Source organism: Lemur catta, chromosome 9, assembly GCF_020740605.2.
Source record: "Lemur catta isolate mLemCat1 chromosome 9, mLemCat1.pri, whole genome shotgun sequence".
Taxonomy (NCBI): domain Eukaryota; kingdom Metazoa; phylum Chordata; class Mammalia; order Primates; family Lemuridae; genus Lemur; species Lemur catta.
In genome coordinates, this window is record NC_059136.1 from 18,189,024 (window position 1) to 18,206,385 (window position 17,362).

The following is a 17,362-nucleotide window of genomic DNA, read 5'->3' on the forward strand; positions in this document are numbered from 1 at the left end:
AGGTAGGCTAAGGCAGTAAAGGCAGGCTAAGCCCCAATGCAGGTAGTCCCCAAATTAGACTATGGCACAAATACAGTGACAGTCCAGGAGAATGTTCCTGGCCAGATTATTTCTGGGTCCCAGGCTCCTTCTATCTGGTGGCTCCATCATCCCCTGGAGCTTTGTGTCATAAGCGTCCAGATGGCAGAGGGAACAGAAAAGACACAGTATGGAGACCCAATCTCTTATAAGCCCCAGTGCAAAAGTGGCTGGCAGCTCCTCCGCCCATATTCCCATGTTGGGAACTTTGTCACCTGGCCACACCTCACTGCAAAGGTGTCTGGGAAGTGTGCTTGGTCACTACTGTGGAAGGAGGGGATGGATTTTGTTGGGCAGCTGGTGGTCTCTGGCACCATCTTTTTATACACACATCTAAGTTATACATACACAGAGCTTAAAGAGTCAAACAGTTCTACAAGTTTTCTTATGAAACACAGCAGTCCTTTAACCCTTCCCTCCCCTCCCCAGAGATGAATATTACCTTTTGCCTTTTACCTGATCAATTCTATGATTCAAGCAGCATGGGTGTTAGTTTTCCATTGCTGCACAACAAACCACCATGATCTCGGGGGGCCTAATACAGCATCCTTTCATCATCTCTCAGTTCTGCGGCTCAGCAGTCTGGGCATGCTATAGCTTCGTGCTCAGGGTCTCACAAGGCTGAAGTCAAGGTATTGCCTGGGCTGCGTTCTCCTCTGGAACCCAAGGTCCTTGTCCAAGCTCACGTGTAAGAGTCTGTTCTTTGTGGATGTAGAGCTGAGGTCCCTATTTCTGGTTGGCTGCCAGCCAGAGACCACTCTCAGGTACCAGAGGCTGCTGGCGTCCCTTGCTACGTGGCCCCTCCATGTTCGATGCCAGCAGCAGAGATTCTTCCTCACCCTGAATCCCAGCGTTGCGTCCACCCTCTCTGAGCTCCTCGTCTCTCACCTCTAGACCCAGATTGCAAGGGCTCATGTGATTAGCTCAGGCCCACCCAAACAATCTCTTTATTTTAAAGTCAACTGGTTTAGAACCTTAATCACATCTGCAAAATCTGTTCACGGAAACACCTAGATTAGTGTTTGACTAACTGGGAGAAAGAATTTTTTAGAATTCTGCCTATCACAGCATGATTGCATTGTCACTTGTTTTTTTTCCAAAATATTTAAGGCATACAAATGTTTTTGGTTACAGGGATTGCTTTTGTTACGCCTGAGTCAGGGGCGTAACAGTGCCTCCCAGCCCAAGGCACTCCCTTTTCTTTTACTTTCTTCAGGTAATGAACATCTTCAGATAATAAACATGCAGTCTTGCGTCAGGATGAAGGAGGGGCAGCTGTTGGGATGCACAGAACTGGGGAGGGGATCTGGGCATCTGAGAGCTCCTTAGACAGGCTTTTAGCCAGTCCTTCTTATTTTAGTCCTTCACCCTTGAGATCAGAGGTGCCTGGTGCCCCACATTCTTGAGTTTTCTGGGAGTCCCACAGAGTTTGTTTTCAGCTTTCCTTCCCGGCTACTATCTCAGGATTTCATTTTCTCAGGTCTGCTAAGTATTTTAGCTTCAACAATTGTGTTGCTCTTACTTCCTCTCTTGCTCTCCCTGTCCTTGTGGATTTCTACTTTATAACAACTGTTTCAGACACTCCAGAAGGAAGGTGAAGTCAACACATATTGTCCCTCCACCACCTTTACCCAGAAACTCAACCCCTCCAGCCTTGAGTCTCTTTACTCCCCAGACATCTCAGTACATTTGCTCTTGCCTGGTCATTCTGCCTTTCTGTTCCTTCCATTGAAAGGAGATGCCCCATCCTCACATGTACATAAGCCATCGCTGTCAAATCCTGCTTAGCAAGAAAAACACCGACCCACAGTTATGGAGAGATTTCCTCTGGGGAAGAGAGCTGTATCTCTCTGGAAGATACCGCCACATGCGCTTCATATAAAGGCTGTCGGGCCTGAGGTTCCAGTCAGCAAACTCCACAACAATCGACAATACTTGATGGATTACAGAGAAACCAGTCAAGGGACTGAGTTTTGTATCCATAATGCCAGGGGCCACAACCGAAACCCTCTCGGAGGCCACATTCATGGAGAACTCCTGCGCAGGGGTGTGGTAGTGCAAAGAACCCTTGACCCAGGCTGGCTTCCCCTCATGAAGACAGGGTTGTTTTGTTCATGCCATAGTAGCCCAATGTCTAGAATAGTGTACACTGGTAGGAGCCCCACCATTGTGTACACAGGCTAGGAGGGACCTGGTACGGGTCACGGAGGTGGAGAGATGCCTCATCTTGAAGACTGGGCAGAATTTTGCTGGCTGGAGAGGGGCTGGGAGGGTATGAGTGGCTGGTAAGTCCGCTTAGGGTCGGCTCCCTTCTTAATGAAGAAGTGACTGATGGTGACATGTGGCAGGAACAGAGGAACATTCTGAATCATTACTTGGTCAGGACACAAATCTCTTAAATGTCATCAACACAATCTGCCTGGGAGAAAAACGATTACTTCCTGCCAAACACAGACCCTCTTGGAGAAACCTGACCCAGCACCTCAGTAGTCTCCCCAGAGGACAGCAACTCCGTCAGCCAGAGAGAATTTTAGGGTCTTAGTTACAGACACCCAGAGTGCTCAAACGTCCATGCAAGGTTAGGATCATCATGACATGCAACGCAGAATGGTTGTCTCAGTTCCCCCTTGGTTTCTTGAAAAGTGAAGTCTTTTCTGCCTGGGCCCCTGTGAGCAGAATGACTCTCCCCCGCATCCCCATTTGGGGTTCAGTGCCTGGGCCAGCTCCATTCTCCCTGCTCCTCTCAGATTCAGCACGGTGACTGACTCCTTGGAAATGGCCAATAAGGACAATGAACCAGGGCTGCAGCCAGGGTCTGAAAAGGGCGAGGCAAAAAGGGGTTTACTGAGCTGGGTTACCAGGCGGCAGGAAGTTACTCACTGGTCTCTCCCGTGAGGACCTAGGCCTGGAGAGCGGCTGGGGCCACGGGGTGGGAGGTGGGGGTACCGGTGAAAGTCAAGGGCAGGTTGGCCAGGCCCAGGCAGGGAGGCAGCAGGCTGGGCTCAGCCTAGGTTTTCCTCCCAGAGGCCCAGGCATGGGTGGGTGGGGCGCGGTGGGCGGGGTCCTCGCAGCTGGTGGCGTTAGAAGCCTCTCGAGCCACGGTGGGAGAGGGGCAGCCTAGAGAAGTTGGCAGCGGGCCTGGGACAGGGAGGAGGAGGAAGGGGCCCCGCGTTCCCTGAACTGCCGTGCCGGCTGCCCTGGCACGTAGTTCATTTCTGCAAGCACAGACTGTGGTGAGCACGTCACCCGGACTGCCAGGTTAACCGCCAGCCCAGGGCTAGTCCCGCTCCAGCTGACCCAGGCTCAAGGACAGCACGGCCGCGCCCCGGGTCCCCAGCCGCTCAGGGAGCGCCCCGCCCCACCCGTGACCTCCCTCCCGCCTGGGCCGCGCCGACTCCCGGAGGTCAGCGAGGGAAGCGCATGGAGGGGGCGAGCGGCCACCCGGGAAACCCGCAGCGCTGGGTTGCGGCACTAGCCCGTTCCGCCCCTAGGCGAGGCCCGCCGTCCGGCTCCTAGCCAGAGCGGACACGCCTCCTCGCCCGCGCCCCTCGCGGGCGGGGCTGGAGGGACAAAAGGGCATCCTCCATAGCCCTCCTCTCCACGCCAGCGTTCAAGGCTGTCATCACACAAAAGGTCTGGCAGGAAAAAGCCCGGCCGGGGCCCCGCTGCAGGGGGTACGGGCAACAGCCCCCAGCGGCTACACCCCGACCAGCCGCCCGCGGACGTCGTGCGTCAGCGTGTTCAGCGCCCGGTTCCAACTTCCGCCCCTCCTCCCGCCGGCCAAGGGGGCACGCCCATTGGCGCGCGCAGGCCCGGCAGCCCAGTAGGCCCTTCCAGCGACCTGGATTGGCCCGCCGTGCACGCACCAACCAATGGGGCCCGCCCCTGCCCTCGACCACGCCTCCCCCCATGCGCGGGCGCGCGACCGCACCGCCCCGCCGGTGCGCGCCCCGGCCTCCCCGCCCCTTTTGCGCGCGCTGCTCCCCGCGGCCGCCGCCGCCTGTAACCTGCGCCGCCAGGATGTGGCTGGGGGCTGACGTCGGGTCCAGATGTGGCCCCGGCCCCGCCCACCCCCGGGGCCGGGCCGCCCACACCGAGCCGCGGCGCGCACGGCAGCTGTCCCGCCTGCCACAATGCGCGGCGAAGCTGTGGCCGCGACTTGGCGCGGTCGTCCCTAACGTCGCCGCTCGGCATCCTTAGGACAGGCCGCCGCTGACGCCGCGCGGGGAACCCACTGGCCCGTGCCCCCCCCCCATGCGTTCACTCTTCGGTGCCCGGCCAGGCCGGCGCCTCACGGACGCGGAGCCGCGCGGGTGACGGCAGAGGCGGCTGCGCGCCCAGCCTAGCCCAGCCCGAGGAGAGGGCGCGCCGCGCCCCCGCCCCCCGCCCGCTCTCCGGAGACCGTGGGTGCGGATGCGCCGCTGACGACTCGCCACGACGAGCACTGCCGCCGGCCGGAGCCTGCAGCATGGCAGCCGCCGCCTATGTGGACCACTTCGCCGCCGAGTGCCTCGTGTCCATGTCAAGCCGCGCGGTCGTGCACGGGCCGCGGGAGGGGCCGGAATCCCGGCCCGAGGGCGCGGCCGTCGCCGCCACCCCCACGCTGCCCCGTGTCGAGGAGCGCCGCGACGGCAAGGACAGCGCTTCGCTCTTCGTGGTGGCGCGGATCCTAGCGGACCTCAACCAGCAAGCGCCGGCGCCCGCCCCGGGGGAGCGCAGGGAGGGCGCCGCGGCCCGCAAGGCTAGGACCCCCTGTCGCCTGCCGCCCGCGCCGCCGCCGGTCCCCGAGCCTGCCTACCCGGGCGGCGAAGGCACTGCAGCCGCGCCCCCCAGCCCGGCGTGGAGCGAGCCTGAGCCCGAGGCAGGGTTGGAGCCCGAGCGGGAGCCGGGGCCCGCGGGGAGCGGCGAGCCCGGCCTCAGACAAAGGGGTCGGCGGAGCCGAAGCCGTGCCGACCTCGAGTCCCCGCAGAGAAAGCACAAGTGCCACTACGTGGGCTGTGAGAAAGTTTACGGGAAATCCTCGCACCTCAAGGCGCACCTGAGAACTCACACAGGTCAGTGGTGCGGCGCGGGCGCCAGAGCGCGCAGACCCGGCCGGCGTGAGCTGCCCGGCCACGCCCCCGGAGCCGCCGGCCGGGCGCGGGGCACTGGGGGACCGGGGACGGTCGGGCCTCGCCCCTTCCCCCGCCGCTCCGTTTACAGCCGCCCCGCGCTAGGCGTGAGGCGGGTCCGGGCTCTCGGAGCCGGCGCCCGCTCGGCGACCGCGCCCCCGCCGGGCACGCCCCCTCCCCGGGCGCGCTCAGGCGGGGCCGCGGGGGCGGATGTCGTCATCTGGGCCGGGGGCGGGGACCCCGCCCAGACTGGGGGGCGGCGCGGGCAGGTGCGGGCGGGGACCGCAGGCGACGCTGGTGACGGTGGGGTGCCCGGAGCCAGGGGGTTGGGTGGGTGTTTTCTCCCGAGTCCCTCCTCCTCCCCTCCCCCGCCGGCTGGCTGCGCGCTCCGGAGGGGAGGGGACGGCCCAGGCGCGCGGCGGGCGAAGTTCACGCAGGGACAGGACTCCCTTTAGCCACTCGGCACATTCTTCGCTCTCTTCTTCCTGTAATTTTTCCAGCGCACTAAGGTTTAATTTGTCGTAGCCAGAGCCAGCGACCGCGCTGGGCGACGCGGAGGGCGGTCCCGGGTCCCTGTGTCCTGCCTGCGGCTCTTTGTGGGAGCCCCCGCCCATCCGGCCGGCGAGGGCGCGCCCTGCCCGAGGGGCTCCGGGCTTGGCGGCGCTTTCTCCAGAAAGTAGGGCCTTGCCTGCTGCCTGGCGAGACCGCGGTCCTCTTCCCCGCCCAGCTCTCACCTGCCCTGGGCCCGGATGCGGGCAGGCTGCACCTGCACGGGGGCGGGCCGCCTGAGCCCGGAGCCTGGGGGGTGCTGACCGCCGCCCGCCCCCACCAACCCCGGAGTAGTATTTCCCATCGCGCGGGCCAGTATCTTTGTACTTAATTCATCTATGGCAGTTTTTTTTTTCTTTTGAAATTTCAACACAAACACTTTAATGGATGGCAATCCCCGTCTCCCGGTTTGGTTTAAAAAATCGTCTGTTTCTCTTAGCTCGCGTAAACTCTTCTGTGACACTTAACTCTTCCACCTTTGGGGCAGGTTGGAAACCCATATAGTTAATACTGCTACCATCTTACCAAGGGTTGCGTTTTCTCGTTTGTAACTTAGCTCCCATGCTGATTAAAAGGCATAAAAAGAAACTACAGCCTTCCATACCCTAGAGCTGAAGGCCCTTTTCTCCTGTACGTTTGGAATCGAGCGGGCCTGAGGTCGCAGGTGAGGCGGGCGGATCTCGGACTAACTTTCTGCCTCCCGCTTCCTGGCCCCTTGCGGTGGCCACCCCAAACCACGTGGCAGGTGAGGGGGTAGAGGGTGAAAGCGAGGCCATTTCCAGGCAATCCGGGTCAATTAAGGGTGCGTGGGCTGGGAAAGAGGTGAGGTTAGTGTAAGGCTCGGAGTTCTGCTTGGGAACGCTGCCGCCTGGGTGGGTGTGGCCGTGGGGGAGGGGCCAAGCTAGGTTCCCAACCGGGCGGACCCTGCGTATAGGGTGGGGGCAGCGCTTGGGGCGTGGCTGGGGCTGAGATCCTTTTTGGAGGGCGAGGCTCCTTCTAGGCTGGGAACTTAATGATTGGGAAATCCTGCAGGGGGTCTCAAGGTGGCTTCCCACCTAGCAGCACCTGGTAGCTGGCTTCGAGAATTGCGGAGAGGCTGGACTGGAGGAGGGGCTCGCTGTCAGGGGCGGGGCCGGCTCTGCCCCGGCCTCAGCCCTGGGATGTTTTCCTGGTGGGCTTGCCCCTTCAGTCAGCTTGTGCTGGCCCTGAGCGAGCCCCTTGGCTAGAGAATTGGGGCAGGGGCGCTGGAGACCCGGGCCTCCCGCCATGGGGTTGGGTCCAGTCTCTTTGGAGTGCCTAGAAACTCAAGACAGGCAAAAGAGAATGGAACCAACCCTCTTTGCCGCGCAGTGTACGTCAGTTCTTAGTTCTTAGAGCAGGGATCCTGCTCCGCCCTTCAGGTGAGCAGAGGTTAGAGGCGCGATCTCCAGGGTGGTTGCAGGCCTCCGAGTCAGGAGTGTATGGGGCTCCCTGCGGGGGTGTGTGGGGGGCAGGCGATAGGGGCAAGGGTTGGAAAGAATGCAGATTTCCAGGCCCTGGCTGCTGACTTGCTACATACATACAGTTCCATCGTGCAGCTGGGAACTGTGTTTTAACTGGTACCCCAGGTGAATCTGATTGTAAGAATTGCACATCCCAAAAACCTGCCCCTGGAAGGAGTCTGGTTCAGCAGCTGGTGGAGGACACCTCTGGGGAGCCCATTTCCAGTTCCCTGCCGAGGTGCGCAGAGCCTAAGTCACTGGTAGTGTTCATAGGGAAGAAGGGAGCAGTCCACAGAAGGGAGAAGCTGGCCAGGGTGACAGACAGGCTTGGCCACACTAGGATGGCTTCATTGCAGACAGGTTCAGAAGTGGGCTTGTGGGCCTCCAGAAGTGTTCTAGTCTCTGCAGGCAGTGACTGAGGTCATGCCAGGCCCTCTACTCCACTAGGACCCCTCTTCCCAGGACCTATAGTGATGGTCCTGGCAGAGGGTGAATATCAAAACCACTTTAGCCAAGAAGGTAGCCAGGAGCTCTGTGCTGTTTAGGTCTGTGGCCAGGGATAGATTCCCAGACCTCCTTACAGCTTGGAGATGTCTTCCTTGACCACCTGGAAAGTTTTCAGGGAAATGAGTTCATGTATGTGAAGACTCTTTGAAAGGTGCAAGGGTCAGCCTTGACTCCGGGGGCACCAGGCATCCCTTGGCCATGGCCCTGCTCTGATCTCCCACTGCAGCCCCCTGAACAGCTACTTGCAGAGAGCTTCCAGTTATGGGTAAGCTGTGTGGTCTCCCACTTCCCCAGTAGTCATCCTGTGGACAGATTACCTTCTGTCACAGTTAGGTAATTGTTGATGTTATGGCAAATGCACAATAAAACAAAACAAAGGAAAACATCTTTACAGTTCAAGCCACTTGTTTGGCTGATCAGAACTTCTCAGCCCAGACCTAGGAAGCTTGCTAAGACTAGCTTTGGGGAGCAGAAAGACCAGGAGCAGATTTTCTTGGAGGCTGAGAGGCTTTGGGGTGGAAATTTGAGGACTTGGAGAAGGAAAGGCTGGACTGGGCCCTCCTGAGGGCAGCCAAATTCCCTGACCCTGCCAGGTCCTACATCCAGAGATTCCTGCTTGCTGTCTGGAGTGGTGGGGTTTGGCAGGCCCAGCTGCCTGGGAAAGGCAGCCTGTCAGAGTGGAGGGTAACTGGGTGGGAATTCCTTTACCCAGGGCAAAGCCAGGCTCGTTGATGACCATGATGGCCAGCACTTTGTTCAGGGACATGCCCAGGCCAGGGCTTTCCCCCATCACCCAGGCTGCAGTGGCCCTAGTTGTGAACCTCTTCAACAACGCAGGCCGGGCGCAGTGGCTCACGCCTGTAATCCTAGCGCTCTGGGAGGCCGAGGCGAGTGGATCGCTCGAGGTCAGGAGTTCGAGACCAGCCTGAGTGAGACCCCGTCTCTACTAAAAATAGAAATAAATTATCTGGCCAACTAAAATATATATAGAAAAAAGTAGCTGGGCATGGTGGTGCATGCCTGTAGTCCCAGCTACTCGGGAGGCTGAGGCAGTAGGATCCCTTAAGCCCAGGAGTTTGAGGTTGCTGTGAGCTAGGCTGACGCCACGGCAGTCACTCTAGCCCGGGCAACAAAGTGAGACTCTGTCTCAAAAAAAGCAAAAAAAAAAACAACGCAGAAATGTATGCTCAGAACATGCAAGCCTCTCCCCCTGGCCCCCGGCTAACCACCAGTACCCTATGTTGGTGCGTCACTTTCCAGACCTTCTAAATGGATTTGCACATATACATACATGTGCATCCACATAGACATTTTTTAAAAATACATAAGTAGGATCCTAGCAAACATATTCTTTTGCTAGGCTTTTGTTGTGTGTGTTTGCCTAAACAGGCATCTTCATTCTTCTTCATGGATGCATGGTATTCCAAAATGTGGTTGTATGGCTACACCATAATTTACTTAACCTTTCATCCATTGAAAGGACAGCCACGTTGCCTTTTTTGTTTTTTGCTATAACAAGCCTTGCATTAATGGACTTCAGTGCGTGTCTGTCTTGACACAGAGGAACTGACGTTTCTGCAGGATTAAGACCTGGTATTTTACACCAAATTGTGGTGTAAAATACTATACAAGTGGTGTTGGGCACTTCTATTGTACCGTGGAGGGAGCACAGGATGTCAGCTCAGCCCGTTGTTGGGTCATGTGGTTAAGGTAGTCCACCAGGTTCAATCCCTTCTGTTTACCTGGTTGGCTTTCTACCTCATAAAGTCTTTTAAAGTCAAAGGACAACTTAGGGGAGGTTTAGGTGCTCCTTTCCCCAAACAAACAAGACACCCTAATTTTACTTGGAATGAAAATGTTTCCAGGTGGCATTTATAGCCAGCTCAAGGGGTAGTTGTGAGTGTGTTCTTGGTTGGCCCACCTGAGTGCCGGCTGGTGGCTATAGGCAGCCTGTCTCCCAGGCCTGGGAGGGTCTGCAGCTGGCCACACCCTTAAAGTGGGGCTTTACATGCTTTCAAGAATAAAACAACTATTGACCCAAGTCTACACACCTCACCTGAGCCTGTTTTTCTTTCCTTTCGTAGCCCCAAATAGGATTATTTTCTTGAGAAGTCCACTTCCCGTCATGATAGGAATAAACTTCTCTCCAGCTTGGCAACTCAAAAGTAGCTGCTGTGCTTGTGGCCGGGCTTGGCGTGGTATAGACAAGCTGCCAGTACAGTCCCCAGGGCGAGAGGTGTTCAGAAGGCTTTGGCCACCGCGCTGGACCAGTATAACGGATACTTGAACTCCAGCTTCTTACTCTTGTTGGCATTGGTTGGACAGTAGGCACTTATTGTGAGACAGGAGAAATCCTCACCCAGCCAAAAGCTCTGCTGTTTGACTACACACACACACACACACACACACACACACACACGCCCCTACGTATACACATACATGACATGCGTACATATATACATGTGTAAGTGAATGTGTCATCCTGTTGATTATTGTGGCTGAACCGAGTATCCAGACCTGGAACATGGTGGCCGTGTGGAACCTCTGATTTCTAGTTCAGCTTTAGATCTTAGAGTCTGTCTTCACCCCCCGCAACTGTAGATCAGCTGTTTGTGAGTCAGGTTCTTGGGGGAGGCATAGAGTTTCCTCAGCTGAACTAGAGCCGTGGTAGAGAAGCTGTTCATCTACCCCTCTGCCCCCCATTTTAATCACCTGGCTCTGTTGTGTCTTCCATGATGCTCCTGACCTGGGCCTGGGCTGTGGTTGCCATTGCTTGTTGGGCATTGTGTATGTGTGTGTGTCTGTGACGGGGGTGGGGGACACAGCATGGCACCAAGGGCCTGAAACACAGCCTTGACAAGTCCCTAGTTTTCACCACATATTCTGGACAGACAGAACAGAGGGCACACTTCCACAGGTTTTTTTTTTTAATGGGGGCAGGGGGTCTGTTTATCGTTCTCTGTTTTTGAAGCTCATCACACAAAAACACTCGCTAACCAGAAACTTGGTCACACTGTGTGGCCGTTGGCCAGCCTGTCCCAAGGTGACCTGTTTGGAGAAGCACTGAGGCCTGATGCCTCAGATTAAATGTCCTTGTGCTGCTGCCACAGGGCGTGGCCTGCTTTGTGTGGGTGGGTGATCCTCAGTCCCCGGGCACAGGGCAGAGGCTTATCTCCTCGGAGCTGGAGCCCAGGGTGCATCATGGAAGAACTTTGCAAAAAATGAGAGCCCCAGTCAAAAATCACTCGCCTAACAGCACATGGCTCTGTGCCTGCTCCAGGCTTCCATCTCAGAAGGAGCTTCTGAAGGTGGAGTTCTGGCGAGTGCCTGTCTTTTGTAAACACGGGCCAGTTGGAAGGAAGCTGAGGAATGGGTTGAGGGTGAAGTGAGCTCTGAGGAGCCCAACGGCTTCCCTAACCCCCCACCCCCGCCATAGCCACTGCACAGATGTGGGAGGGAGTCAGCGAGATGGTGACTGAGCAGCCTGGTTAGGGGCCCTGGGTGGGATCTTCACGGGAAGGCTGGCAGTCTGATGATCCTTCCCCAGCCTGGCCTTGGTGGAGGACACATCTGCCTTTCTCTCCTAGTAAGGAGAGGTCTTGAACACAGTGGGGAGCCTCGTGGCCATTTGGGACAGCGAGGGCCTTGTGGTTCCGTATGTGGGACCTCCCCACTCACTCTTGGGGTCCCAGGGCAGGTCAGTGGCTCTTCTCAGGGGCTAGAATCACCACTGGGGCTGCGTCCAAGCTGTGGATGGTTGTGGCAGGGTGGGAGGTGGGCAGGTGCTCCCTGGAGGCTTTCCAGGTATGTGTGGGTTAAGGAGACCAGAGAGTCTGTCTTGGGCCACACCCAAGTATGTGCGGGACCTGTGAAATAGCCAGGAATTTCCTCCTCCTGTAAATTCTTCCTTTGAGCCTTTTCGCTGTCTTTAACTCTTTTATTGTATAAATGCTCACTGAAAAGAAAAAGAATAAAGGAAACTTGGGGCTGTGGGTGGAAGTTAAAGGTAATGGCAGAGCATAAACAGGGGTTTTTGCAGGAAAGAGTTGGAAAAGAGATTGCAAACAGAGAAAAAGCATATGTGAGTCTCAGAACCCTGGGAGGGGCCCACAGGTCATTGGCTTCAGGTTACCAGGAGGGTTAAGGCTGCTTGCCTGAGCTGTTGGCTGGGTGAGCTGTTCAAAGGCTAGTGTGGCTCCCGGAGAGGGTCTGAAAGCTGGGGCCAACAGCACCCTCGTGTACCCGGGCATCATACCAACAACAAACCGCAGCGTGTTTTCATTGAATAAGGGATGATAACTGTGAGTTAATTACGTAGTTGCCACTCATGAATATAAGATGTGTAGAAGTAATGGGCAGTCTGGTCATTTTGCTTTCTGTTGGTTGACACATTTTGTCCTGTCTGCTTTCCAGACTTTCTGCTGGTTTTCTTCTCTTCACCAGCCAGCCGTGTCTGGTTTGCCCGCTCGTCACTGCTGGTGTCCTTGTCTCCACCCCGTGGCCCTTTCCCACTGGGGGTGCCGAGTGACCTGAGGCAGAGTGGGTGGGGACTCAGGTCCCTTCCATCCCATTGCTGAGGCCTCACCTGCTTCCTCCGCTGCCTTGGAAGGATTTTCCTGTGCTTGTTCACCAGTTGCCATTTTTGTCTCCTAGCATAGGTGATGTGGTGGGAGGTGGCTTCGGCAGCAAGCAAGGGTCCACAGGGACTCAAGCCCCCTACAACCATGCATGGTTAGGGTGGGTTCTCGAGGTTTGATTGCCTTTTCCAGAGGGCTGTCTTTTTCTGTTTGCACAGCAAGCCCTTCTTTCTAAAATTACAGTCGTGCATCACTTAACAACGGGATATATTCTGAGAAATGCATTGTTAGGCGATTTTGTCATTGTGTGAGCACTGTAGAATATACTTACACAAACCTACATGGTAGAGCCTGCTCCCTAGGCTATATGGTGTGGCCTGTTGCTCCCAGGCTATAAACCTGTGCAGCGTGTGACTGTATTGAATACCGTGGGCAGTTGTAACGTAATGGTAAGTGTTTGTGTATCTAAACATCGAAAAGGTACAGTAAACATACAGTATTATAATCTTGTGGGACCACTGTTGTCTGTGGGGTCCGTCAGTGACCAAAACATTATATGACGCATGGCTGTGCTTTGACGCATGGCCTACGGTACCAGGGCATTCTCTGGGTCAGTCTGTAGGATGCCACCTTTCATGAAGCTGTAGCATTTTATGTCATGTCCTTTTTGTGACTGGTGGAGCGGGGAGCCCACTACTGTGTGCCGTCATGGGCATTGTGCAGTGTTGGTGGCAAGGCAGGTGGTTGTCCTGAATGACCGTCAGGCCTTCAATTTTAAAGGAAATTCAGCCTTGGCTACTTATAGGTACTGATTTGAAGCTGCCCTGGTGATGGACTGGGTATTACATGTCAGTATTTTGCTTAGGACAGATTACATCATTCTTAAGTTTACTCACTTTAGCCTTTGATAAACTTCAACGTTTATTTCCCTTTCCCTGATCTTTCTCATTGCCCTGAATTATGAGCCGAGTATTAAATTCCTTTGCACATTCAGCATTGCACATGGGCTTAGAAGACAGATGTTAATGTTTATGTGTGTGTGTATGTGCATGTGTATGTGTGCGTGTATTTGCATGTGTATGTACACGGATATGCGTGTGTATGCACACTTGTGTGTGCATGTGCACACGTGGTCAGCCATGCAGCCAACTCTCAGAATAATTGTTGTGTTGGAAGCAAGCCAGTCCCCAGGCATCTGGACAGGTGGCGCAGGCTGCAGCAGAGATGTTTGTTTCTCCTGGTCCTGTGAACCCCAGTGGGGCTGCATCACTTAAAGGCCTATCCCTGTGAGAGCAGGGAAGGAAAGCAGCAGTGTGCCGAGCTGTGGCTGTGCAGGCAGGACCAGCCTTTGTGGTGGAGGGAGGACTCTGGAGCTGAGCTGGAGGGTTCGTACTCTTGGTCCCTGATGGGGGCACTTCATCTGGGGCCATTCTGACCCAAGTATCTCCTCTCCACCTCCATAAAGCAGGGAGCCCGGCAGCCTAGGTCCTGGCCCTGGCCTGAATGGATGGGAACTGAGCTCTTTGGCTGCCGGGCTGAGGGTGCAGACTAGCCTCACTTCATGGACTCTTCCTTGTCCTCTGAGATCTGAATGTTCTGGCCCTCAGGACAAATAGCAGGTGGGTGTTTAGGGGAGCAGGGCCCCAGGGCTTGCGGGGGGTGGGTGAAGGCGCCTCTCCTTTGTGCTTAGTCTGGGAGACCCTGCGGGGGAGGCTGTGGCTTCCTCCTCCTGCCCTCTGGGGACGCCCTGGTGGCCCATCCCTTGGGGTGTTGAGAGAAGGTGGCTTGGTTGGCTGTTCCTGGTCGCAGACTGGGTCCTCCTACACAGGAGAGCTAGAGGTAAACACTGGGTTGCCTTGGCAACCAGGCTGCGCTAAGGCTTGAAGTGCTTGTGGCTAGTGAAGTTCCCATCCTCTTGAGTTTCTAGGATGGGTTTCTATTTTGATTTTTTTTTTTTAATTAGCTTGAATGACTAAGTTACCAAAATGGCTGACCTGGTTCCTATAATTTCTTAATAAACATTTATCTTCCCTTTATAGGAGGAATGTTTCAGTGATTCATTGACTTTTTCTCTTAGGCGGTGGCCAGGCCCTGGTGAGGCAGGGTGGGGGTGGCACAGAGGACCCCCCACTGCCACAGGCAGCAGGGCCACAGGCCAGGAGAGTGCTGGCTGAGGTCCACAGGCTGGAAGCACTTACGTAAACACCACACCAGGATTTTATTGGCTTTAAGGCTGGTTAAGTTACGTAGAAAATTTTGGGGGGATGCCTCTCTCCTTTGGGAGTGTTCAGATGCCCCTAACTGGAGCTTCCAGAAGCCATCGGATAGACCGAGAAGTCTGTCTGAGCCCACAGAACTCCCTCCCCACCCACTGCTGGACTGTCCTGCCACAGGCCTGGCCCTCTCCCCAGAGATCAAGGTGTGAGCTTGTTTTACACCTTGGTGCAGTTGACTTTTTGGTGTTTGCTATTAAGCTCTAACTGCTTGTGCAGGTGGCCTGGGCCGGCTGCACCTGGTCAGTGTCTTCCTACCTCCTTGCTCACTCTCCATGGGCCTAGGCAGTGCCTTGCAGTGGGAGGACACAGCAGCAGTTTCTTGTGTGGGCCTGGCCCTTCACCTTCCGTTTCACTGGGCTTCCCACCCATAAATTACCTTATGCAAAGTCACCCGCCCCATGGAGGAGCCAGGTGAGTGTGTAAGGAAACGGCTTCATTCATTTTATCATCAGTAGGGCTGACCCAGGTCACTCTGGTGGGTGGTGTGTCTTGTGAGCTGCTCTGCAAAGTCACACCCAGGTCTTTATTGTAGGTGTGCAGGGCCACTCGGGGCCTTGTCATGACACTGGCCCTCAGACTGAGGATGTGCTGAGCTGCACTGCCCTCTCTGCCCTCAGGGCCAACCCCAGGCATGGACCTGTGTGGAAAGCCTTCCCCTGCAGCACGGACTGTTGCTGTTGCCATGGGGACAGGGCCCCCCAACCTAGCACTAAAGAAAATGTCTAGATTTGCTGCACTTATTTTCGAACGAGGTTCTGGTGTTGCTTGTTCACACCTCAAGTCTCCCAGCTCTCCGAGTTGAACACCAGACAGCTCTCCCATGGTAGGATGCAGAGCCCCTGGTGGCACCCCCCTGCCCCATCCCTCCTCATCTGGGCACCGAGCCACCGCCTTGTCATCCTTTGTCTCTTTTGTAAAGCAGAAACGGTCCTGGTGACACAACCCCTTTCAAGGATGTATACAAAATTTGATTCTTTGGTGAATTTACTTTTTGTAGTGTTGAAGAAAAAGCTCAAGTTAAACATATTGAAATGGTATTGAAAAGTGGTAAAGGAATCCAAAGCGGGAACACCTTTGGGAGTTTTATGAGATACCCAGTGTCTCTGTGTTTGTAAGTCCTGACTGCCTGGGCTCTGGACTTGGAGCCCCATGTCATCATCACTGCATCTCTCTTCTCAGGCAGCCATGGCGAGTTTGACTCCATGGATGTTGTAGTTTAGTAGCCTTCTTTAGGAGCTTCCCAGTATCTTTTATCAGAGAAAGGCCTTTTTGTGGGGTTGTGCTTTGTTATTTAAATAGAGAGACCAATGTGTCATGTTGATGAGGACCACTGGCTGACTACAGAGTCAGAGCTGGTTGAGCCCACCTCTGGGTTTTCATCTGTAGAGCAGGTCTGGTCATGCTGACCTCTGAGGCACAGAGGAGGGGGTTTATGTGCGGGCCATATATGTGCTTGCATGCACGTGTGATTAACCTGGAAGAGTAGAATTTTTTCCCCTGCAACATTGCCGTGGACACCTGAATGAACAGACGTTTTTTCTGTCTTATCTTTTGAAAAGAAACAGGCACATAGACAATTTAGAACTATTTTTTTTTTAAGTAGATGCTGGGTCATTCCCTAGGATTCTTACAGCCTTCCCAGAGTGCCCTGTGGCAGGGCATGTGGGGTGAGCCTCATGGCATGGCAGCCCCAGGTTCATCCAGCCTCAGCTTCCATGTCTATAAAATTCCCACCTCAGGGATGCTGGAGGATGAACCAAGACCCAGCTGCAGAAAGGCGGTACAGACTGTGAGGTGTCAGGAGCATCCTGTTGTTGCTATGGAGACCCCATTGCTGGGCACCAGGCTGTGCTCAGACTAGGGAGTAGTGGCCTCATCTCAGGTGAGGCTCTTTCCATACCAGGTAACCCAGCCCTCCCAGGTACCACAGGCTGTACCTGGCCAGACTCTAATTAGCAAAAGTAGCTGAACTAAAACCTTGACCTCGAGGTGAAAGACTTGGTCACCAGGCATCAGAGCAGTTCTGGACAAGCCCACCTGTTTGAGGTGGACTTGGGGGTTGCCCCTCCACTCAGTCAATAGTCTTGGACCATCTCATGATGACAGGCGGTACTCTGCCAGCAGGTGGCTATGCCAGTCCTGCTAAGTGACCCCACCCAAAGGGAAGGACTTTCTGAGACAGGACATACTCTGGGCAAGACTTTCTGAAATGTGCGGTCTTGGTCGAGGGTGACGACTGGCTCCTCGGGGAGGCCAGTGCCCTGCTTGCTACCCAGCCTCTCCTGAGGCCCAGGCGCCCTGATGGGTTTTGTAACTGGCAGCCTTTCTTCGGGCCAGAACAACAGAAATCCTGTCTGTAGAAAAACTTGCTTCACTTGACCACTTTATAATAGCTCCTTCAAGTGGAGTGAGCTCGTCGCTGCGATCAGCATCTTAGACGTCAGCAGCCCGGGAAATCCCACTCAGGACTTACGTCTGCTATTTTTGTGTCCTGCCTGGGCTTCTCCTGTTGCAGCAGACATCCACTTCTTGTTTACAGGAGTAATTGCCTTCATGAGCTTTGGGCCATCTGCAGATACATTTTTTTTTCCTTTATTTTCTTTCTTTTTTGGGATAGCAATTCTATGTTTGCAAATATGAGAATTGTTTCCTAAAGGGAAGCACATAAGCATGCTTGAGGCTGGCTTTTCAGCTGTTGAACCACGGTTTCATCCCCCTTTCCTGCTTTCTTTCCATTTTCTTGTAAGTGTGTTTAGCATCAAAATGCTTCCTGTGTGGTCTGA

The 17,362-nt window shown here is 55.2% G+C and overlaps 1 protein-coding gene across 1 annotated transcript in view; it reads left to right on the forward strand.

Moving 5' to 3' along the window:
• The first annotated feature begins 4,097 nt into the window (after nt 1–4,097).
• The window catches only part of KLF13 (Kruppel like factor 13), a 46,942-nt gene continuing 33,677 nt past the window's right edge, over nt 4,098–17,362 (forward strand). Inside the window, exon 1 of the mRNA XM_045560544.1 lies at nt 4,098–5,132. Coding sequence (XP_045416500.1) covers nt 4,547–5,132 — 586 coding nt within the window. The 5' untranslated portion in view covers nt 4,098–4,546. The remainder of the gene's footprint in view (nt 5,133–17,362) is intronic.